We start from the raw sequence: 25,048 nt of genomic DNA, 5'->3' as shown, positions 1-25,048 counted from the left end.
AAGCTTATTTTTTCTTTCCCACTACGTTGCTATGCAACAGTTTGATTCAGGGACTCTGGAAGAGAGAGTTTCAAGTTGTACCTCACAAGGAGAGAGCCAGCATCTTTTGTGAAACAATTAATAAGAGGAAAAGGACAAGAAAGCTTTAGATTGCTAAGGTCTTATAGTGGAAGAGCATTTTGTTTGAGAGGATTTTTAATACTACATTTATTTTTAGAAATGATGAATCATGCTTTTCATCCACTGGGATGCTCAATTGATGTATAACATAATTGCCATAATTCCTAAATTTTAAATCAAAATAGTTAAGTATATCCCAGAGGGACTTAATTTATTTGCTACTAAAAGCATCCATACAGGCTACCATTGATTGTACACAGGTTGATTTTTTTTCCAGCTTCCATGGCTTTCTAGTTTACTGCAGGAACAAATATACCAAGTTCATCATTTAAACAATAATAATAATTCTGATTTCTAAGCAATATAGTCTTTATAGACTTTTGTGGTTGAGTGATAGGTAAATATTTTTTAATGAAAATACGAATTAAGAAAGGCTTCTTCTTCCCTCATTCCCAAAGCCACAATTGTATTTTTTAAGGGAAAAAATGCAACAGTGTGAGCATGAGTGTGTGTGTGTGCGCACACGCATGCAGATATGTACAAGGGCTGGCATGGCTCTAGATTTTTTTTAAAAATTGTGATTTGGAACATATATGGTTGCACACATAGCACCTGTTAAGAACATCTTTATAAATTGTATCTTTTCCTGGGCTTGTGAGGCTGCCCTCCATAGTTGCTGCATGATTTCAGGAAAAAACATATTTCATTTCATGTGTTCTAACAGGTGCCATGTTTAAGTTATGTATGCTTCAAATCACATTTTTCTCTTTAAATCTGGATCTCTGCACAGCCTATGTACATAGACTATGAGTTCTAGTCCTGCCTTAGGCACGAAGCCAGCTTGGTGACATTGGGCCAGTCACTCTTCCTCAGCCCTAGGAACGAGGCAATGGCAAACCACTTCCAAAAATCCTTGCCAAGAAAACTGCAGAAACTAGTCCAAATTGTCACCAGCAGTCATCACTGACTTGAAGGTACATAATAATAATAATCAGAAGGAAAGGAGAAAGAACTTGAAGAGTATGTTGTCTTTCTTTTGGAATGGAATTTGAGGTTTATTTGTGGTAGGAAAGATCCATTCTCCTATAATTTATCTATGTTCTTGTTTTTATAACAGATAGTAATACAGTAGTGTTATTACTCTAATAATAATAAGTTTCTAAAACAGTTATCAAGCACACTCATATTAAAAGGTTACTAACACAGTCCTCAGATTTATAGAACAGTCCGCTCGGGGGGAAAGTAGAAGGAAATTATTTTTACCCATTCTTCCTTGCCCATGTGCCTCCTAAAAAGAATTCCAAAATATCTGAGGATGTTCCAAGCAAGATGGGAAGGAGAATGGAAGCTATAGAAATAAATGGGGAGCGAGAGTATGAAATTGCCTTATTAATCGTATTAGGAGCCTTTGCTGTGTTTCAGTGTTTTGAAGAATAAAATAGTTATACTTGCATATAACTGAAGAATAACCCAATGAACTGCTGCTGCTGAACTACAATGCCCAGGTTTCTTCAGTACTGACCCTCAAGCAGGTTCTGCCAGGAATTCTAGAAATATCTAGAGTGTCACAACTGCTTACCCTTGATCTATCCCAAGGGGTAGAACAGAAATCATACCTGAGGTAGAACATATTTTGCATGAAGAAGATCTCCAGTCCAATTTCATTCTCCAGTTTTAAGTGAATTTCAAGTAGTATTGAGAAAGATTGAGCCTATATATAGAAATCAGAGTGCCTTGAAGTTAGCTTCCTGAACTGTTCATATTAATGCTGGTGGAATTCATCCTTGCTAATGCAAATGATCGACTGGCTTGAGATCTGATTATCATAACTTGATTTGGACTGCTAACTATGTGTAATTTGTAATTCTGTTTTAAAGTAAAGTTGGTGCATGACAGAGTCAAGGAACGAGTGTGCAAGTATATGTTTATTTCCAGAATTAATCAATCATCTGATATAAAGATTGAGCAGCAGCATCTGCAGCAAACCGTGATGTTCACAAAATAACAACACACATGATAAAGTAATCACTATGTAAATGCCATGATTATATACTTGTGTCTGGACATCTGACATATATTTAAGTCATGGCATTTGTATGCTTATATCACTGTGTCTGAATCATCATTACCCGGCCCCAGGATGCTCATGATACTGACCTACAAATGAAGACTGTGATGGAAATTCTGTACCTTCAGAGAAAATATTTAGCCAGTGCTAAATTTTTGACTTTGTAAGGTGGAAGGAAAAGTATCTAGGGCTATGTAATTGAGTCTTTTTCATTTATATTTTACTTAAACTTTCCTTTGGCTCTTTTTGCCACTATTTACATGTAGCTGTTTTGGTGAAAAATAGATGTGCAGTTTCATAAAATATTATATGATGTGAGTTTTCAAAATTATATTATACATTATATATCGCACCTTGTATTTATTGCAGTTTTTCTGACCTTTCTTAAAAGATGAGGAATTGTTTTTGTTGTTACAGTCCAAGAACCTTTTTTTCAGTGTTGAATAATTTAATATTTCTTGTGTATTTTAACAGTTGCTCCTGAAGATCCCAGCAGAAAAGTTGATGGTGATACAATTATTTTCACTAATGTGCAAGAAAGATCAAGTGCTGTCTATCAATGTAATGCCTCTAATGAATATGGATATCTATTAGCAAATGCATTTGTGAATATTTTAGGTAAGACGGTTGGTGATTTTTAAAAATAAAAAATTCCAATAATTACTGTGTTATTTTTCTATTCCTCATTAATGTACATGCTACAATATTTGTTCAAGGTGTGCTATTAAATGTAAATATTTAGCTTGGGCAACTGGTGAATTAAGATGGCAGTCCTGAAGGAAAATACTCACAAATTGCCCATAAAAAGCAATCCTTGTATTTCATTGGATCTGTAGTAAACCATGATAATAGTCACAAAATTATAACCTATCCTATAAAAATAAATACAACACTCATTTCAGTCACATTTTCAAATGTGGCTGACACTTATGCATTTAGCATAACTAAATACTCTGTTCTTATAAAGTTATTAGTCTTATTCAAGTTATTACATAAGAATCATTATAAGGCAGTGTTAGAAAACTGTCTTGGGAACTCAAAAATCATAATAACTTTATTATCTTCTCACTATGGATTCTTTTTTTTTTTATTCTAATTCTTTTTTTTTAAAATAACCTTTCAGCTAAAAGACAAATTGGTAAAACTGGCAAATAGGAAGAAGGAGAAATTTACATATACTCTGATCTTTTTAAATACTGTGTTTACTAGAACAAAAGCTACTTTTTTTTCAAAGTCATGTATCTTTAACAGCAGAGGATTCTCCTTAATTCACTTAGGTTATGATAATGGAAACATTACTGCCACATGTTATTGGGGCAAAAGGGGTTATCTTCAAGATTGTCTACCTTTAAATAGTCATCTTTTAAAAAATATTTCCTATATAAATTTTCCTACACAAATGCATTCAAAAAAGTCGTACTACTTGTAAAGATAACATTTTTCTTTTCAGCTGAACCACCAAGAATCCTTACTCCACACAATAAACTTTATCAAGTCATTGAAAATAAGCCTGCTTTGCTAGATTGTGCTTTTTTTGGTTCACCTGTGCCTGAAAGTGAATGGTAAGTCACAATGAAAAAAACCATTCACACATAATACACATTAAACTAATGAATATTGTGGGAATCTGGAAAGTTAAATAGAGATCTATACCTTTTTGTGTACTTTAATTGTTTGTCTACCATTTCATGTGAAGGGAACCTTGATTCATTTAATTTTCAATTTTATACATAATTAATTTGTCTTTACACTACTTAGCACAACATCAGATGATAAATTACATCATGACTATAAATAATCATTCTATTTTCTTTTAAATAACTACCAGCAGGAGGGGAGTCAATTAGGTTTGGGATCACTGGGGTTAAGCAATTCCCCCTACCAAGTATTCTCCTCATCAACAGAATCACCCAGGGATCAACAGCAATTTCAAAGCATGGAGTGGAAGGAATGAAAATGTTAAGCTCATATGATATGCTGTAGTCCAAAACTTTATTGGGGAACAGTGCAGTTAAAAAAAATTAGGCCTGTCATATCCAATAATTTATTTAACATTTTGTGTGAGTTGGCTCTTATTTCTACTGTGGAAAGCTAAGATAATCATCTTCCTACAATTTATCAAATATTAGTGCATTTCTATTGGGGTTTAGGGATGCAACAGGCACTTGTGATCCCCAAATAAAGTTTAAATGAATGCATAATTTGGATAATTTCTTTCCAATACATAGGCTTCAAGGAGTGAAAGGTAGCATTCTTCAGGGAAACCAATATGTTTTCCATACTAATGGAACCAATACCATAGGATAGCTCTTACTAGAGCAAGATTTGAGCAGCTAGATTCTATGGTCAAATACGGATGATTTCACCAAGTGCCTTACCTTCAGAGGACATGTGTTTGTGGAGCACCCAAAGTAGAAGATATTGCACATGTCCTATTTAACTGCCAACTATATGCCCCAGCAAGGGCTCAGTACCTTCAGACACTAATTGACAGAACCACATACTGGGATCGTAACAAAAGACTATGTTACTTTCTCCAGGACACAAATACGTATGTGATCAATAGAACTGTTAAGTTTATAGTTAGGGCTGTCCAACTGAGAATGCAATTTATAGAATGCATTGGGGTGGCAGGTAAAGGTGACAAATTCATTTATACTCACATTGTTTCTGTATTTTATCACTTGTTTTATAACATCCTGCATTTTTATCTTACAATTTTATCTCTATTTTATCTTACCGTAATATATCGTATTTTATCTCAACATAGTATATTCTAGTTAATTTTATTGTTTTTAGCTGTTTTATGGTATCATATTTTATAGTGGCTGATGCCCAATTTTCTGATATGGTCATTTGACTAATCAATGAAGTTATTCATTCCTGCATAATTTGGATAATTTCTTTCCAATACATAGGTTTCAAGGAGTGAAAGGTAGCATTCTCCAGGGAAACCAATATGTTTTCCATACTAATGGAACCTTGGAAATTCTGAAAGCCCAGAAGGATAGCAGCGGCATGTACACCTGCATAGCAAGAAATAAACTAGGAAAAGCACAGAATAATGTTCAGTTAGAAATTAAGGGTAAGAAATCACGGTTTTGAAATAAGAACTTCCTAATCTGTTTACCAATTTGTAGCTGTTAAGTGTCTTACTAATTATTTTATGTTTCAGAGCCCACAGTCATTATTAAGCAGCCTGAGTACAAAGTTGTACAGAGGATGGAACAGGTTTTCTTTGAATGTGTAATTAAATATGATGCAGCATTAATACCTACAGTTACATGGTTGAAAGAAAATGATGAATTGCCTGATGATGGACGGTATGTAACCCTTACCCTAACCCCACTTCTCTGCAAGTTAATAAAATACCAATAGGGGAATTTAATACATATTTCCAGGCAATATTTAATAATATATCCTATGGCAGATAAACTATTACTATTTTTTTAAGATAGTGCTTAAAATTATATGATTTCCCTCCACCTGGCATGTACGATTTAATGTGGTTGAGTATAGGTAAACCCTCCACTTAACATCATGTTGCATATCTTGACATCTCCTCCAACCCAAAAGCATCTTTTCCTGGCATCATACTTTAGCTGCAAAGAGCACCAGCTTAAGATGGTCAGTTCCAAGCACAATTCTCACAAAGTTCTCTTTAGCAAGATTTATTGAAACGAAAGGAATAAGAGCAAAAATTTCATCCGGTCAACTATTTTAAATTTAGAATAAATATATCTTAATATACTTTGTTTTTCTGATTCCTTTCTCACAGTCCTCCTATGAAGTGGCTAGGAGGTGGGTCTTTTCATTGATAATGGGAAAGTTTGCAGCTGGTAATTGACCTAAAGATCTCTTGAAATGGCATCAGTCTGGAACCAATTCTTACAGAGATAAAGAACAACATCTATACCTTATAATTAAATTAAGCTGAAATGCATTAGCATGGTATTCTGCATGAGATGATTGTACCCATCATCTTCATTTTTCTAAAGGACACCTAGGTGTGTCTGCTTAAACAGTGAAAGACCATGGGGAAATTAAGAGCACAGATGCCACTGGAGCTAACACTGGAACTTGCTCAAATGGTGGGAAAGAATAGGAAAGAGTGTGGGAATGGAAGAAACAGCAAATCACATGAGAGAAAGTTTTTTAAAAATGGAAAACCATCAAGTGCTACATGGGAGAAATAGAAAAAGAAAATTTGGGTGTGGGGGAGATGGTCATACCAGTCAGAGGCAATTGAAGGTCCTGATGCTTTCATCAAAATTACACAAGCAGCATTGTGCCATTCTGATGCAAACTTCACTTATTTCATGTACCTGTGTGATGCTACGACACACATACAAAAGGGGTGAAGCTGGTGTCACTACACTACTTTTTTCATTTTACCCACTTTGGCACACAACTCCGGCAGATGCCTCCGTTACCTGTCCATAATTCATGTCATTTCTTGGTGTTTTGGTTTGGTTTGAGCAATCTCTGTGGAATGCATATTTCAACATACACTTGGGTTGAATTTATTTTGCAACATTTAAACTTCTAATGCTAACAGAAATCCCCTATAGCTCACCAAAAAATTCTTAATTTGTCAACAAATCGTTATAATAAATAAATTAAAATTCTTTACATTTGTTGTTCTGCCATTGTTCTAACTCCAGTAATTCCACTGTGTTTTTCACTTTTTGTAATTTACTGTAGTCACCCAATTTTGTTTCTCTTTCTGATTCTTTCTTCTACTGCTGTCAAGTTGCAAGTATATCTATATTAAGATGTTATTGTGATTTACTACAACTAATAAATTAAATAGTTAGAATTATTTGCAATAAGGAAATAATTACATCTATTGTAATTACAGGTTTATTGTGGGTAAATACAACTTGACCATTATGAATGTCACTGATAAAGATGGTGGAGAATATACTTGCATAGCTAATACTACATTGGATAGTGTTTCTGCAAGCGCTGTACTCACTGTTGTGGGTAAGATTTTTCTTAATGTAGAATTAAAGCAAAAGCAAACCTGTTGTCTTACGGTGAAAAAATGTTAACTGATTTTAAGCTATTATGATATTACAGCTTTGGAATATTTTAAAAATAAGATAATTCATTTTGATTTCCCTTAAATTCAACCAAAATAATTTTTCAGTTGCTACTAGAATGGTATCTTAGGTTTGAACCCAAAATATTATGGAAAGGACAGGATAATTCCTTCAGACAAAAAATGCTACCAGACAGGACAGGATAACTTCTTACACGCTTGCCTGAAAACATAGTAGGTTTCCGAATATCTGTCCTATGAACCTGATCTAACAGAAATACAGTTCTTAATTTTCTCTGTGTAGATTTTCTTTCCATACCAGAATCCTGATATATATGGTTCTGCTATCCATAAGCCTATCATTAACAGGTATCTTTGGAATATTTTATAATGAGTTCATAAATTAGCTTTTCTTTTCTAGAGGTAAAAAAAATAACCTGTGTCTGATAGAAAACATTTAAAAATACCTTAATTCCTTAGAATTTGTATTTGACATGGTAGACATTATTAAATTAATTTTGTTTTAACAGTCCTATTAGAAAGCATTTTTTTGTAGAAGGATCTCCTACAAAGCAGCTGGAAGTTTAATGGAAAAGTACACTCTTTCAGTGAACTAACACACAAAAACCTATGCACTTAATTGCCTTATTTGACAGATTATAAGAAAGCTTGGAGGTGTACATACCATGATTAGAATGAGATAAACACAACATAAACAGACTCTATAGAAATGCCTGTTGTGGTTCAGTTAGGTTTTGGATTATTTTGAAGGAGATTAAAATATTCAGAATTTGCCAGTCCTTTCGTTGATAACTAGTTGAGGAAGTTGAGGTAATGATTATCAAATTGCAGATGATACAAAACTGAGTGGGATAGGTAATCTGGAGGGCATAAATAATTTTTAAAAAATCTTCAGAGATTAGAGAAATGGGCTGAAAACTACAGAATGAAATTTAGTTGAAAAAGATGGGAAATTAGTCACTAAGGTAAGAAAAATCAAATGTATGGGTATAGGATGGGAGTTTCCTGGTTTTGTTATGGTATTTGTGAAAAAGATACTGGTGTAGTAATTATTTGCAAACAGTATAAGCCAGCAGTAGATCTTGGCTGCAAAAAAAAAAAAAAAGCAAATGTAGAATTAGGCAGCATCAACAGAACCCTAATTTCCAAATTATAGGAAAAGTCATTTTATTTTATTTTGCTTTAGTTAGACCACTTAAAGTACTGTTTTGAGTTCTAGTCTGCATACTTCAAGAAGGATTCAGAGAAATGGGGACAAGTTAAGAGCAGGCGATAAGAATTATTGGGGGTTATCCTATGAAGAGGAATTGGCTGAACTAGATATATTTACAGTTGTAATCGAAATTATTCAACCCCCATTGCAAATCAGATTGATTGTCAAAATGTACAGACTTTCAGCTGTTTGCAATGAACAAATCAAACAAAAGCAATTGAAATAGCTCAGCACAAAAAATGCTTCAAGTGGTGTCCCCAAAGTCAACTGAAAATGCATCTTATAATGACTACTCCAGTCTCAAAATTATTCAACCCCCTGAATAGAATCCATCACAACAGCACACATACTGTATGCAAAACAGGTGTGGTCTCAAGCACACCTGATGCAACTAATCAAGGGCTTCATTAGTTGCACCAGCTGTGCTTGAGCTGGAACACATGAAATACCTGAACTGGCTAGGGATTTGTTGGGTGTCACATTTGACTGCAAGTTAGAAATACAGTATGGCTAAGTCATACAGTATGGCAGTGACAGACTTCGTATTTCTAGGTGCAAAGATTACTACAGATGCTGACTGCAGCCAGGAAATCAGAAGACGTTTAATTCTTGGGAGGAGAGCAATGACAAATCTAGATAAAATAGTTAAGAGCAGAGACATCACACTGACAACAAAGGTCCGCATAGTTAAAGCAATGGTATTCCCTGTAGTAACATATGGCTGTGAGAGCTGGACCATAGGAAAGGCTGAGTGGAAGAAGATAGATGCTTTTGAACTGTGGTGTTGGAGGAAAATTCTGAGAGTGCCTTGGACTGCAAGAAGATCAAGCCAGTCCATACTCCAGGAAATAAAGCCAGACTGCTCACTTGAGGAAATGATACTAAAGGCAAAACTGAAGTACTTTGGCCACATAATGAGAAGACAGGATACCCTGGAGAAGATGCTGATGCTAGGGAGAGTGGAAGGCAAAAGGAAGAGGGGCCGACCAAGGACAAGATGGATGGATGACATTCTAAAGGTGACGGATTCGGCCTTGGGGAAGCTGGGGGTGGCGACAACCGACAGGAAGCTCTGGTGTGTACTGATCCATGAAGTCTTGAAGAGTCAACAGCAACTGAATGAATAAAGAACAAGTCAAAAGAATGGTCCAAAAAGGTAAGAGATGAGATCATCGCCCTTCACAAACAAGGAACAAGATACAAAAAGATAGCAAAGGCACTGAATGTTCCTAGAGACACCATTGGAAGCATAGATCAAAGTTCAAGGAACAGTGGTTACACTACCTGGACGGGACAGAAAAGGAAGCTGTCAATGGCTGCAACCAGATTTCTGAGAATGTCATGAGTACTGATGGTGAGCAGGAGGGGGCCTCTATCCAGGGGGGAAAACGCATGCGTAGTACTGAGGAATTAAGCAGCCATTCAAAGAGACACAGATCAGACCCACCTTAACTTTTGGGGTTTATCTGTCTGGGTTTTTCCCACGCTTCTTCAGTTTGTTAGGATTCTGTCTTACGTTGCAGTAATAAACACTAGAGACCTACTCCTTGTCTCAGCGTGATTTCTGACTGTTAGGACAGAGAAGGCAAGTTGAGAGAAACCCTCGAGTGACTGCAAAAGACCTGCAGCAAGACTTGGTGGCAATGGGCACTGAAGTTTCAGTGAGCACAATAAGGCACGTACTAAACACAGAAGGTTTCCATGCCAGAACTCCAAGACGTACACCACTACTGACCCCAAAACACAAGAAAAGTCGGCTCCAATATGCTCGATCTCATATAAATAAGCCACAGAAGTTTTGGGATTCTGTTCTGTGGAGCGATGAAACAAAACTGGAACTTTTCAGCCCAATGGAGCAGTGGTATGTATAGAGGAAGAAGAATGAAGCATACGCTGAAAAGAACACTCTGCCTACAGTTAAGAATGGTGGTGGCTCAGTGATGCTCTGGTGCTGCTTTGCATCCTCTGGCACTGGAAACCTGCAGCGTGTGGACAGCAAGAAGTTTCAGGAAATCCTAGGAGAAAACGTCATGCCGTCTGTAAGGAAACTGAAGCTTGGGTGTCATTGGCCTTCCAACAGGACAATGATTCCAAGCATACCTCAAATTCCACTAAGGCTTGGATGCAGAAGAAGTCCTGGAAGATTCTACAGTGGCCATCACAGTCACCTGACTTGAACCCCATAGAAAACCTCTGGTGGGATTTGAAGAAGGCAATTGCAGCACCGAAACCCAAGAATATTACTGAACTGGAGGCCATTGCTCATGAGGAATGGACTAAGATTCCTCAGGAATGCTGCCAGAAGCTGGTGTCTGGCTATGCATCTCGTTTGCAGCAGGGCATAACAGCAAAAGGATGCTCTACTAAGTACTGAAGATGCTTGCCATGAAGGGGTTGAATAATTTTGAGACTGGAGAAGTCATTATAAGTTGCATTTTCAGTTGACTTTGGGGACATCACTTGAAGCATTTGTTGTGTTGAGCTATTTCAATTGCTTTTGTTTTATTTGTTCATTGCAAACAGCTGAAAGTCTGTACATTTTGACAATCAACCTGATTTGCAATGGGGGTTGAATAATTTCGATTACAACTGTAGTTTTGAGAAAAGCTGATGGGTGAGGGATGGAATATGTTAGCATTCCTCAGATACATGAGAGTATGTCACACAGAAGTAGGTCGAGACTTGTTCTTTCTTATTCTGTAATGAAGGGTGCAGAATTGTAGACTTTTGTAGTAGGAAGGCAGATTCCAGTTACATGTTGGGGGGAGCCTTCTTAATAGTGAAAACAGTTCAGCAGTGGAACCAGTTACCCAGAGAAGTGGGCTTGTTTTCATTGGAAGTGTTCAGATGGATGCTAGACAATCATCTTTCTGGAATGCTTAAGAGTTCCTGCATCATGCAGGCAACTAGACTGCATGGCCTAAATGATCCCTTTCAACATGATAAGTCCATAGTTTGTCAACTGTCTGCAAAGTTATTCAGAACTCAGATAAAAGAGGTTTTTGTTGTTGTTTTCATTCAATGCATATTAGGCACTTACATTTTTACAAATAAAATAATTACAATTTTACAATAACAAATCATTGTAATAACATGATTGTTCAATGTTTGTTTTTTTCTGGCTACTAACACAGATTATATAGTTTATATTAATATCCTATTTTCCAGCTCCTCCAACAGCTCCACCTGTTGTTTACGGTAAACTAACAATAAGTCTTGTTTGCATTATGTACTAAGCTTTCCTAACTTTCTGCTTCTTTCAGATTGAAACTTTCTCTTTCTCTTTTTGTTTTATTACATTTTTATCTTAAATCTGATAAGAATTTAATTTTGTGTTACCATTATTTTTTGACTGAAATGCTTAAACTGTTTCATTATTATAGTTAAGCCAAACTTGTGTTCAGTATAAATTTCTCAAATAATTACCTAAACAAGTTATTAAAAATTGTATACAACCACTTTTTATCATTTAAGTTAAACATAGTTAGTGCAATATTGTTTTTAAAAATACCTTCCAATTCCTCAGCGAATAATATTCAGCATACATATGGAGCTTTTTTATGGGCTGTTAGTAGTTTATTGCTACTGAATGGAAGATTTTAAGAATGGATATTGTTTCTGCCCAGAATTAAGTCTACAGTATGCTGCTGTATTAAATGTACTAAGTTATGCCAGACCTTGGCTTCTTATTGCCCCCCTTTTTTAAAAGATTTATACACTTAATATATTTTCTCTTTGCAACTGTTTTTCCATAAATAAGAAACAAAAGTTTCAGTAGTAATTTTTAAGCATTTTAGTCATAGACACACAATTTTTGAGCACAATCTTAACAGTTTGGAATGAATTTGGGGTAATTTTTGTTATAGGTGCCATATTTCAGTTTGATTATGGCATATGATGAGCAAAGAATTTTTCACATTACAGGTTGCTCATATACTTCTCCATAACTATCAGTGTAGACATTTTTAAGTAAGTTTTTTTAAGAAATATAAAAATAGCTTAGCTTTTTCTGTGCTAAGAACTACTGATACCAAGAAAACTGTCTAGACGTATATATATGAAGTCACCAGGAATTCAGGTTAACTAAAAAAAAAAACCCTTCCCCTCACCTTGTTAGACATAAGGGGTTAAGCTTAATTTTAGGGAATCTATCTTTTTAATCTAGCATTTGTTTTATCTTTAATTTATTATATTCGGAAGATATTTATGAGCAGTAGCATCTTGCTTCTAAACTTGTAAGATATTCAACCACTTTTACAGGTAAATTATATTCCCAGTAACTGGAACATCTATGCACTATTTTCTTTACAAATTTTCTGTCACCTTTCAAAGGTCTGCCTATCTAAGAATCTAACAAGGAATGCATGACTTTAAAAACTCTTATTTTATTGTTTTTCCTGGCCCTGAATTCTCCTGATAGGCTGTCACTACTTACCAGAATCAGAATTAAAGAATGTAGATCACATTTCCCCTTTTCTCTTGGGTTTTAAAACCAGCACACACTCATATACACACATTGGCAGTGCTCGCACAGCTGTTTGTTCTTTAAGAAAACACCATGATTAGGACCCCTGGTCCTTCAGCAAAAATAGATTTTTGACTGTGAAAGAGGCAGAAAAAAAGAAGCCTTTTTCTCAGGGTGTTAGAAACATCCAGTCTATGTGAGCCAATATAAGATTACATGCCAATGTAGAGACTCTGATAACTGTGTAATTCTGAAACAGTTTTTTGTAATTATTGAATGTCTTTTTATTTTCCATTTTGTGTAAAAGAGTATTTGTTTTTACATAAAATAGTGCTATATTCATTGCCATATCTCATAAACTGAAACTGCTGGTGAACCATGGCAATTCTAAACTTTTCAGTTATTGTTACTTCATAATGCGAAAGAAATGTTATTATTGGAATTTGTTCCAATGTTATTGGAATTTGTAATAATTTGCCTTCTTTCTCCATTGTTTCCCAGCGGAATCAGTTGTCCATTTTCATTGCAGTTGCATGCCAATGGTCACACAAACATATTGTAAGCAAGCTTGTTCAGAATTTTTCCTAAAATGTAACAATTGTTTACTTCCCCTTCAGATCGTCCTGATCCACCTTATGATTTGGAATTAACAGATCATTTAGAAAGAAGTGTTCAACTCACCTGGATACCAGGCAATGAAAATAATAGCCCCATTACAAGTATGATTTATTATATTTATTTGGAATGTCATTTATTCCAGTCACTTTGAATTTATTTTATTAGCATTTTATTCTTTGCAATAAACAGCATTTGTTTGATGGTTTTCAATTAAATGACTGATAAAATATGCTTCTGAAAAGTGCCTCTGCATAAGCACTGAACTACAGTGCAAAATAACAATGTAAACCACCTATTCATTTATATTACCTAGTAAGTGGTTAAGGTACTAGGCTAGAAAGCAGGAGACTGAGAGTTCTTGTCCCACCTTAGGCATGAAAGCCGGCTGGGGGACTTCGGGCCAGTAACTCTCTCTCAGCCCAACTCACCTTACAGGGTGGTGGTTGTGGGGAAAATAGGAGGAGGAAGGCATATTAGCTATGTTGGCTGCCTTGAGTTATATATAAAAATAATAAAGGCAGGATATAAAATAAATAAATAAATAAAATGTATAAACTACCTACATATTCAGTAGCAGCACCCTCTACTTTTCTGTATCAAAACACATTAGATGTTTCTTTTTTGATCCAGTTTTTCAACAAATTTCATTTGTTGTCCAGAAATATTGTCCCATGTTTTTGTTATACCCCTTTGAATGTTTTCTCCCACTCCTGTGGTAAGGTCTAATTCTGGAAATTCTGGTTATTTTCAAGGAAAACTTGATCTTCAGAATCTTCCATTTTCAAGCATTTATAACACACTTGGCATAGTCTTTACTCTCTTCTCAAAAAAAAAAGTTTGACTAGTTATATGAGAGGAAAATAAGGATTTATGAAGCAAAATTTACTTTCTCTTTATTTACAGGGTTTATTATTGAATATGAAGATGCTTTGCGTGAACCAGGAATATGGAATTACCAGACAGAAGTCCCTAGCATGCTCACAACTGTAAAGTTAAAGTTATCACCATATGTGAATTATTCATTTCGTGTAATAGCTGTCAATGAAATTGGAAGGAGCCAACCAAGTGAAGCTTCTGAACAATACTTTACAAAACCTGCAAGTAAATAAACACCATTATCTGCTTAGAATATAAATAGCATTCAACTATTGTGGTCTAAGGTTTACTTAAATATAAAACTTTAAATTTTTAGAGCCAGATGACAATCCTATTAGCATTCAAGGGATTGGAACAGAACCTAATAATTTGGTGATCACTTGGAAGGTAAGCTTTTTTTTTTTAATATAAATATTGAAGGCAATATAATTAATACTACCTTTTCCAAATGTATGGCACAATGCTCAGAACAAACAGCAAAACATTGTTTTAAAGATTGACTTACTGTTGTATAAGAACCCCATTGAAATGCCATTAACATCACTCAACCATTGGTGCTTGTTTTATTTGATGACACTGCTAAATAATTTGCTATAAAGCAACGTAGTATACATTTAGGACCAAATATGCCAAAGGGGTTTGAAATTAGTGTGCTGCTGATACTAATTCTAGTGATAGTGCTAAAAGCAAACAAAGGAACGACTTTATTGTTACTGCCCATGATTAAGATACAGCTTATATGATATCTATTTTAAAACCAATATATGCAATCTAAAACTCTTCAGTTTATGAATCCTTATCATTCTGCAATGCAACTATATCACAAATAGGCTGTTCTGTTAGAGTACTTTTATTTTCATTATGCCACCCATGAAGTACAAGATCGTAGAAGGAAGTAATAACTTGATTTTGTCATTTTTCTCCCCTTTCCAGTCCCTTTTCTTTTTATAGCATGTTTTTTGGACTGGATGCCAGAGGGCATTTCGCCTATTGTTGCCCTTGTGAGCACCCCTTTGAGATTTTTTTAAACTGAAGAGCAAGGTAAAGAGTCTTTAAATTAGTAAGATTCCTTGAAGTGTATGCCATACATGAATATGAGAGCAATTTCTGATCAAATCACCACTTTCTAGCGATCTTCAGAACAAAACCATTAACTTTATATTACCTTTATCCTCTTTTCTATGGCCAATTAAAATCATACCTTTGTTTATTTTTCATTTTAGCCTTTAACAGATTTTCAGTCCAATGGTCCAGGGCTTCAGTATAAAGTCAGTTGGCGGCAGAATGATGATGAAGATGAATGGACATCTGTTACAGTTGCAAATGTATCTAAATATATTGTAGCTGACACTCCAACTTTTGTTCCGTATGAAATAAAAGTGCAGGCATTAAATGACTTAGGACCTGCACCTGAGCCTATAACAATAATTGGACATTCTGGGGAAGACTGTAAGTTTCTTATTTTGACTCAGTTTTTATTATAATTTTTGCTTTAACTGACTTCTCTGAAGCTTCAAGTAGTAATTATATTGTGGTACAAATACAGAGATTCAGAATTAATTTTCTACACTTATGAAATCCAAAATAGTTTATAAACACATGCAAGTGGCTCTAAACTGAGATTTGTTGCATTTGTCCCTTGTCAGTACCAATGAGTGCTCCAGGCAATTTACAAGTACAAGTTGTGAACAGTACATTAGTGAAGGTACAGTGGGATCCAGTTCCATTAAAGTTTGCCCGTGGTCATCTTCAGGGATACAAAGTAAGTTAACCATAGAAACTTCTTAAATAGCATTTAGTATAAAAATATTCACAGATGAATTTGGGTGAGAACTTTCCTTATTTTTTTATTTACTTACTTAAATAGCTTCCCAATAATTAAAGCAACTGCTTTAGCTATTTTGTTTCTCTGTCTATGAGAATGGCTCATATTTTAAAACCAGAGTCAGCTAGTAACTTGATGCAAATACTGCAGTACTCTATTATGTTAGTATATTAAATATGTTAAGGATTTGATATGGCTTTGTACAGATAATTTAAGATCACTCAACTGGATAGTCATGTCTAGAGAAGACCTATTAAATCAATGGATTTCCATTAACTGAATTATTTTAATGTGCTTATTTTTTAAAATATTATTGTGGATATAGAATGCTAAATTGCCTATCTCAAAATACATTTGGGCTGTATCAGTGATCATAACATAATGCAAACTCAGAACAGGATAAATTAATGTTACTGTATGCATATATATTTAGATTTACTATTGGAAAGTCAAACATTTATCTGGAAGAATTAAGCGGCATGTAGAAAAAAGAATGTTGACTTTCAGTGGAAATAGAACACATGGAATGGTGCCAGGATTGGAGCCTTATAGTTCTTATAAACTGAATGTAAGAGTGTTTAATGGGAAAGGAGAAGGACCACCAAGCCCAGATGAAACATTTAAAACTCCAGAAGGAGGTATGTAATCGAACAACTCAGATATTTACATTTAACATTATGAGTAAAGGGCTGCCTGACCATTTTCATTAAAATAGAATATACATTGATATTAAAAAACATAATAAACCTGTCTCTGATTTTTAACATACTTATTTAGAAGTCAATGGGATATGAGCAAAAATAGATACAATTAATATATAGGAAAGTGATATGTAAACTTTTAGAGGCAGGGGCTACATTATTGCAGTTGTACTGGGTCAGCATATGGGCAGGACTAAGGCATATTAGAGATTATATTCATGTCTGTCACACATAACATACTTAGTGCATCTGGGGTACCAAGGAATGGAAATAGGAAGCAAGAAATTAACAGTAAGTTAGACAAGGAGAATGAAGACTGCTAATTGACTTTGACAGATGGCAGTCCAGCCACATATTTGCAGAATTCAGGCACATATCAACAGTGATGAGTGACTTTCAAAAGACTTTTGGAAGCTGCATCCAAATTTTAGGAAATCCACATGTGGTCTGAAAGCTGTGTTTATATACTTGTGATAGAGATAGTAATTATCAGAATATAATGAGATTTTAAAAGAACATTTAAAATATTTTGATAATATTGAGTTTTATTAGAATTAACTTTACATTGTTTTTTAATTTTTTTTTAGTTCCCAGTGCACCCTCTTTTTTAAAGATTACTAATCAAAATCTGGACTCTCTTACTTTGGAATGGGGCCCACCTTCTCATCCAAATGGTGTTCTGGTGGGATACACATTAAGGTTTCAACCAAGTAAGTAAATCTAAAAAAAATAAAAATCAGTTCCCAAAGTATATCTTTATTGAATAATTAATAGTACGTTTTTAGATTAATAGAATAATACTTCTTCTCTAGGAAGCAGTTTTTAAGAACTGGAAGTGAACAGTGTTAAATTATGCTGTCATAGTGTTCTGCTCTGTATTCTTACTATGCAGAATACATGGAAGGCAAATATTACAGTATTTCCTTGTAAAAACTCACTATGACCTTTCTTTGCATCAGAGAACGTATGCATTGTGCCTTGGGGACAAAAGGTGCAGAAGATGCAGACAGGACAAAGTTTGCTTAGTGAGCATTGATATATGGTGCTGCTAGCCTGCATTATATCTTGAGGAGATGTAATAGCATTCATTCAGATGTTAGAAAGGTAGTTAAGTGAACACATAAGCTGTGCACATTACTTTCAAAATTAGTAGGCCCTTGAAATCTATACATGTAGGAAGCTACAGGACAGCTTCGCCACAAACAAAAACTTTACTTTACTTTAGAATCAGGATTACTTTGCCTATGTCACACATTCATTCAAACAGTTTATACTATCTGAATACTGCTAATGCACCATTTCAGTAGCAGGATTCAGCATCTAGCATAAGTTGCTTAGATTCAATAGTTAAATATAAAAGGTGTTTCCAAATTAACCATATTTTTTATTTTATATAACAACAACAGTTAATAGTACTCATGAATTAGGCCACTTGGAAGAGATCAATATTCCAGCCAATGAGACCAGCTTGATTTTAAGCAACCTTAATTACAGCACTCGATACAAGTTCTATTTTTATGCACAAACATCAGTTGGATCTGGAAGTCAAATAACAGAAGAAGCAGTAATAATTATGAATGAAGGTAAGATGGGTATGTAAAAGTAAGATCATTTTTAAATATTTATATTTATTTATTAGATTTATATCCCACCTTTATTTGTGTAACTCAAGGCAGTATACAGAGTGTTCCTGCTTCCTGATTTCCCCACAACAACAACCCTGTGGGTGGGGTGGGCTGAGAGAGCGACTGGTCCAAAGTCACCCAGCTGGCTTCCATGCCTAAGGGAGGACTTCAAGTTCAAACAAGTAATTGTGCACAGATTTTCTAAGAATATAACTATATGCATTGGGAATAATCTATTCATTTTTACAGACCATTTTGAACTCTTGTATATCCTAATTTCTACATTTAGAGGAGCTGTTTAACCCAAAAGAAACACAGATATTAATATATTTGCTTATATTTTTTATTATTATATTTAATAATTTTTATTGAGCTCTCACAAAGATTATTTGATTATAGCAATAGGAAACTCATTTGAAAATGTTCTAATCATCTTATATAAGGAATACAGATCTATGTTATGTGAAAGCATTTTTCTAATTCTGAATGCCTAGTGCAAAGAGCTTATTAGGACATATTCTCGGACTCTGCAGCACTATTGATTCAAAGGCTGAACAGTGCTTTGGAGCTCATAGAAGTACACATGTGGTATCTGTCTGAAATTCCTTAAGGTATTTGCCAGTTTTCCCGAGTTGCTGAAAAGTACTATATGAACCTTCACTCTACTCCAAATCACCTTTTTGCTTTGAAATCTGAACTGCTGCATAGCCCAAATATTTAGTGACAATATTTTATCAATCAAAATGTGCCACTGCATAGTTCAGGCAGTGTCTTCTTTAATAGTCTGCAGCATAAATGAGGGCTAACATAAAATCTTTGAGGGTTTCTGTTTTGTTTTGTTTTTTACAATTCCACATCCTTTGCCTGGCTAGTATAAATCTTCCTTCTGGGAAGAAATATCGCTACAATACTTTTTAGTGTGCTCAGCTAGGGTGCTGAACCTGCCTGTAGCGTCATTGTTTTATTTCTTAGATTAGGGTATAAACTTCCATGCATTTTAAGATTATTAACTACAGTGATAAAAAAACCCATGTAACTGCATCTGTACCCAGCCAATGGATGAATGAATGAATTAAATGAATAAAATAAATTATCAATAAATTTAACAATTTTAAATTTAATAAATTAAACAAATCAATCAGTTGTAATGTTTACTGATACTGTATCACACAACAGGAATTAAAACCAAAATCAATCCTTAAGATCTTGAACAATGGCAAGAATGCATTTGATGAAGAGAGCTTGGTGAAACATTTTTGCGATATCACATCTGCAGCAGAAAATACATTGCTCAAAAACCTCCTCACATTGGCAAATGCAAAAAAGAGGATATTCAATTAGAACCAAAGTAAAATAGCTTGTTGAGTGTGAGAAGCCTAAAATTGGCATAGTGTTTGCATATCCTTTGCTGGGGTATTATTTAATTGGGGTATTTCATTAATTGTTTTGTACAGTAGAATCTTATTTATGTTCTGTTCATATAAGTCCCATTACCTGCAGTTTGAGAGTTTCCACTAATTACACATCCAGAAATTGTAAGACTGAACACTAAGCATTTAAGAAATGCTCTGTTAAAAAATTTGAATCTGCTAGAGTGGTAGTTTAAAGTAATTCCTTGCCTACTAACTTTGTTTTTTGTTTCTAAACTGACTGTTGCAAATCAATTAGTGTTTAATTTCTTATTCTCTAATTCCAATAACTTCATTTAACTGCTTGCTTTCATGCTTTAATATCAATGAGTAGATTAGTACTATAAATGGATATTCCTTTTGTGTATCTAGTAATGTAGTTATCTAGTGTTCTTTTATTTTCCTCTGCTCATGCTCATATTCCTGGGATATAATTGTAAGTAAAAGTAAGCACTGATTGAATATTGAAAAAAAATGCAGTTGGTGATAAAAAGAAACAGTAGAGTTCCATAAATAAGGTCCTGAGAAGAAAGTATTTGTGAGAGATTTATCCATCGCCTTAACATTGTATTTCCATTACTGGTTCAAAAAGCAGAATGGTCTATGCTGCCTCATTCATTTTTTTTCCATTATTTGTCAAAATAATTTAATTGATAAGCTTGGCAAGACCAAATTGTGCTGTTGATCACCACATAAAAACTGAAAGAGCAAATTCATCCTCCTTTAAGGCATTTATAGTCGCACTGCTATCACTGCTACCTGTAATGGTGTTGTTCATATGGTGTGAGGTATGTAATGCCACCTATCTTTTGAGTACACTGAACAAAACAATTTCAGTTTACTGGAAAGGACTAAGTGGCAATATTTTTTTTCCTTTGCTCTGGCTACTGATTGAATAGGCTGGGATGGGTTATTTGTTTCTAAGGTTATGGAACTTCCAGATCAACCAAGGATGGCAAACAATGTTTTCTTATTCATATAATGGAAGGATGGTAAGCATGTGGCCTTCCAGGGTTGTTAACCTATAATGCATATTTTTCACCTTGTTGAATTAGGGTGCTGGGAATTTTAGTTCAGCAGCACTCATATTAGGGGACCACACATCCTCATGCCTGTTACTGAGGTCTTCAGAGTACTGTATCAATGAAACCCTGTGGTATAGGATTGTTACTTGTAGTATTACACATTAGTGTTCCAGAGAACCTAAGCTGCTCATTAACTAAATACATTTTTTTCTATTTCATTAATGAATGTGTCACATACAGTGGTTGAGTTTATTTGCTGAAATATTTCACTAAGATGTAATTACCAATAAATAATATAGCAATGCCTTGCTGAATTTTATTTTATATCTTTTCCTTCCAGCCAATAATTGATATTGTATGTGTTTTATGCCTTCTCTTTTAAATAGCAATGTAACAAAAGGGAACTCTGAACCTATTCATTATTTTTTTTCCATCAATAACACTTCTATTTCTTTTAGCTCTTTCTGAAGGTTCAAAATCAGTTCTGAATTGTAGGGAGATGTTTCAGAGCAGATTCAGAGTGGCATAGATAGGTACAGTGAAAAGAGCAGTCTTTCTCAACCTTTTGACCTGGAGGCCAACATTGAGGCTCAAATATAGGCCAGAAGTTACAAAATTATTATATTCGTTTCATGTGTGGGCCTATAAAATATAAAATATATTTTATATTTTATAAAAAATATAGTTTTATATTTTTATCTATCTTTTATTGTAAACTGCCCAGAGTCCCTTTTGGGAGATGGGCGGTTATAAATCTGATTAATAAATAATAATAAATATATGCATTAACAGTGTTCTTAAACTAAAAATAAAGAATGAAACTTACCTCTTTAATGTAAAGTTGCCTGAATCTGAAATATTTTTTTAAATAAATCGTAATCTCCCAGGGAACCCCTAGTGACCTCTTGCAGAACCCTAGGGAACACTTCAGAGTTTAGAAGTGGATTAAATTAAATTAAATTAAATTTCTGTGAAGCAATTGAACGGCATACTGCTGTCTTATTAGGTAGAAAATGTTGTCTGAACAGTATCAATATAGCTAAGTATTGCTAACTTTTTCCCCGTTTATCCAAAGTATTAATTATTTCATTGGCATTAAGTATTTACATAATTTATTAATAGAAAGTAAGAAAGTGATCCTAACATTTCATGACATCCATAATTCTTTCAAAATTTCTTCCCTTGCTAATATACTATTATATAATAGGGAAAACAGTAAGCTTTAAAAATTCTAAAATAATGATCAAAATCAGAACTGATACCTATATGTTGAATGAAGAACTGTAATATCCCTGGATGGTAGAACTGGAACCAGTGAATTAAAGATGGCAGAGAAAGTAGAAACAAATGCATGAAGAATTGTTTTATTTCTTTTTCGTGCCGTTACTGCTGAGGTCTGTAGTAATTTTACTCCCACTCTGTCCTTGTCTCTTTGTTTGCTCAAGTTAATGATTGCTAACTTTGGTATGCTGATTTTAGCCTTAAGCAGTCAACCCACTTCCTTTGTTTCCTTTCTTAAAATAAAAATCCTTTATTCTTTGTTCATTTGGTGTTGGGCTTTGTTCTATGCCATGCATACCCAAGTCATTTGGGCTAGGTAACCCTGGTTAAAAGGGAAAAACTGAAGGCACTTACTCAAAAGCTTACTTCTAGGGAAGAAGAATTTTCTGTTCAGTGAAACAGAACAGGTGTATTGCCCAAATCTGATGTCTAGCCCTACAACAACTCTACAACAATTCTATTTAATCCATTTCCTCTAAAAATTCATACATTGGGAATACCACTGCCTACTGTATCATCTTGATTAAATATGAATCACTGGACATTAGCTTAAAGCTGTTAAAACGTATCAGATACAGAGATGTTTTCTTGAGCAACAACTTTACCACTGCTTCCTTGTGATGGGAAATCTATTTGGGGCAGAAATTGATCAGTCTCAGATCATTAGAAGGGCAGAATCCTTGGACCTTTCTAAGCCAGACCGTGAAGGAGTTTAACAGACAGGTAATGGGGCAAACCACTTCAAAGACTTACAAGTTTTTCATGAGAGAAGTAATGAAACTGGCTCAAACAAATGTTCCTAGTGTAGTGGATATATTAGGTACAGCAATGCTCAAAAGTACTATCAGGCTTGATAGGACTCTGAAAGATATTATCTATGAAGAATCATGCAAGCTTTTCACAATGGAGTTAAGATGACATAAGGGCCAGCCAAGGCCACCAAGGGCTCTATCATCTGTTCAGCAATCCTAAAGAATCCACCAGCTGGTTTTTCACAAAATCAGAAGGAAAACTACCACTTCTTTTTCTCCATGATTATCGTAGCAAAGACTTTGTAATGGCATCTAGACGATATCTAATTATGCCTATCCCTAGATCTTTGCCACAATCATGGGGTGCTGTTGGCTCTGACATGTGGCATAAGGCACTTAGAAGGCACCATAACAAGTGCTCCGGAAAGAGTCACTGATAGGATGGTTGGTCAGATTCAATAAAGCATTTCCTAAAGCTGCATGAAATCCAGCCTGGTCCATTAACTTCTATGAGTGGACCAACCTAATCTGGTCCCTGCCCCCTACAGAGGGGGATTTGCTATACCAACCATGTGTTTCCAGAAGTTGATACATCTGTGGCAAGAAAACCAGGTTTGGAAACCAGGTCTGGAATCCCTTCCAGGATAAAAACAAGATTAAGGGTATAGACTGTAAATTATCTCATGGGTAGATTCTAAAGCAATCTGGGCAAAATCCATGAAGGCAGTAAATCACGTAACATGCCCATATAAGCAAACATGGATTTTGAAGACTCCTGGAAACCAAGAAACAACCTTTGTCAATTCAGTCAGGGATGCTGTTAGGCAACAGGGCAGCTGATACACCAGTACAATCCTTATTTTCACATGACTATTCAAAACAACGTCATATCCTTGAAAGCAAAGGTAGAGAAGAGAATAGAGAAGAGTCCTGGGAAGAGACTTCTTGAAGAACTACAGCAACATCTACCTTTTCAACCACTAAATCAGAACCACTCCAGCACAGTATACTCAGAGGTCAAGAAGTGAAACCATATAGGTCCCTGCCTCATAGGTCTTTGAGATTTATCTGGGCATCTTTTCATTGCTTACAAGATTATATATTTTAAGACTGAACTGGCATTCAATAGGGATAATGTCAAAATCTGTGTTACATGATCTAATTCACTAGGTTATCCTGGTTAGTAAAAGAGGTCAAGGTCAGGAATGTTATGGCCAGACTGAGCAGAGTGATTCTGTGCACAATCTTCTAGGCAGTTTGTGCAAGTACTAAAAAACCACAGAAGCACTATGTTTCAGGATGATTCATACTCATTTTAGTAACACATACTTAGCATCTTGGTTCAGATCTTTGTCTTCTTTCTCAGTAGCACTGAAAATCTGCTTATTATCTTGTGATTGAGCAAAATGTTTATTTTAAATATAGGCTATAATTTTTCAATGAGTACATTATAAAATGAAACTGATAATCTGATAGAAATCAGAATTTGTTCAGCAGTCTTAAAAAACCCTAAGAATTCATGTCTCCAGTTTTGATAAGAAAACAGGTCTAAGCACAAAAGTAATTAACTTCAATGAATAGTGGAATTGGTGTAAAAATCTTAGGGCAAAATTGTAAAGTTTCCTTAGTTGAAAATTATATTCTTCACATTTTTATTGTTAACTTGGATTATATGCATCTATTTTTACAACATTTTCAGTATAGTTTAATTTTACTACTGCAAGTATTTAGTATTTCATCACTGTAAAAGCAGGTTTAACCAGCCTAAGTTATATTTCAAAGTTGTATCAAAGGGATATAAAACTAGTTAAAGAAGCAAAAATTAAAGAACATTTTCAAGTTTCCCAGTCAGGTTGCTACAGCTGGGGAGAAACACTCACATTATGCTTTCTAAATACATTTTCACATTCTAAGTGTTTGCTTTTCTAAGACCATCATCACCAATCTCAGTAAGATAAATACATATGTAATGCAACATATTAGAGCAGTATTGTTATTTGGTATT

The 25,048-nt window shown here is 34.7% G+C and overlaps 1 protein-coding gene across 5 annotated transcripts in view; it reads left to right on the top strand.

Annotated features, from left to right (window-relative positions):
- Positions 1 to 25,048, top strand: part of NRCAM (neuronal cell adhesion molecule) — a 64,731-nt gene that overhangs the window by 20,986 nt on the left and 18,697 nt on the right. For 4 of the 5 annotated variants that reach the window (XM_063309424.1, XM_063309426.1, XM_063309425.1 and 1 more), the window contains 13 exons: positions 2,663 to 2,806; positions 3,639 to 3,750; positions 5,107 to 5,273; positions 5,364 to 5,511; positions 7,050 to 7,174; positions 13,549 to 13,650; positions 14,453 to 14,650; positions 14,742 to 14,812; positions 15,649 to 15,874; positions 16,072 to 16,187; positions 16,684 to 16,888; positions 17,539 to 17,661; positions 18,358 to 18,534. In XM_063309424.1, coding sequence (XP_063165494.1) covers positions 2,663 to 2,806; positions 3,639 to 3,750; positions 5,107 to 5,273; positions 5,364 to 5,511; positions 7,050 to 7,174; positions 13,549 to 13,650; positions 14,453 to 14,650; positions 14,742 to 14,812; positions 15,649 to 15,874; positions 16,072 to 16,187; positions 16,684 to 16,888; positions 17,539 to 17,661; positions 18,358 to 18,534 — 1,914 coding nt within the window. Of the gene's footprint in view, positions 1 to 2,662; positions 2,807 to 3,638; positions 3,751 to 5,106; positions 5,274 to 5,363; positions 5,512 to 7,049; positions 7,175 to 11,634; positions 11,665 to 13,548; positions 13,651 to 14,452; positions 14,651 to 14,741; positions 14,813 to 15,648; positions 15,875 to 16,071; positions 16,188 to 16,683; positions 16,889 to 17,538; positions 17,662 to 18,357; positions 18,535 to 25,048 lie in introns of all 5 variants that reach the window. The other variant, XM_063309422.1, reaches the window with a different exon arrangement.

Source organism: Candoia aspera, chromosome 7 (genome assembly GCF_035149785.1).
Source record: "Candoia aspera isolate rCanAsp1 chromosome 7, rCanAsp1.hap2, whole genome shotgun sequence".
Taxonomy (NCBI): Eukaryota; Metazoa; Chordata; class Lepidosauria; order Squamata; family Boidae; genus Candoia; species Candoia aspera.
Note: the sequence above shows the minus strand (reverse complement) of the source record. Positions and strands in the feature narration are given on the sequence as shown.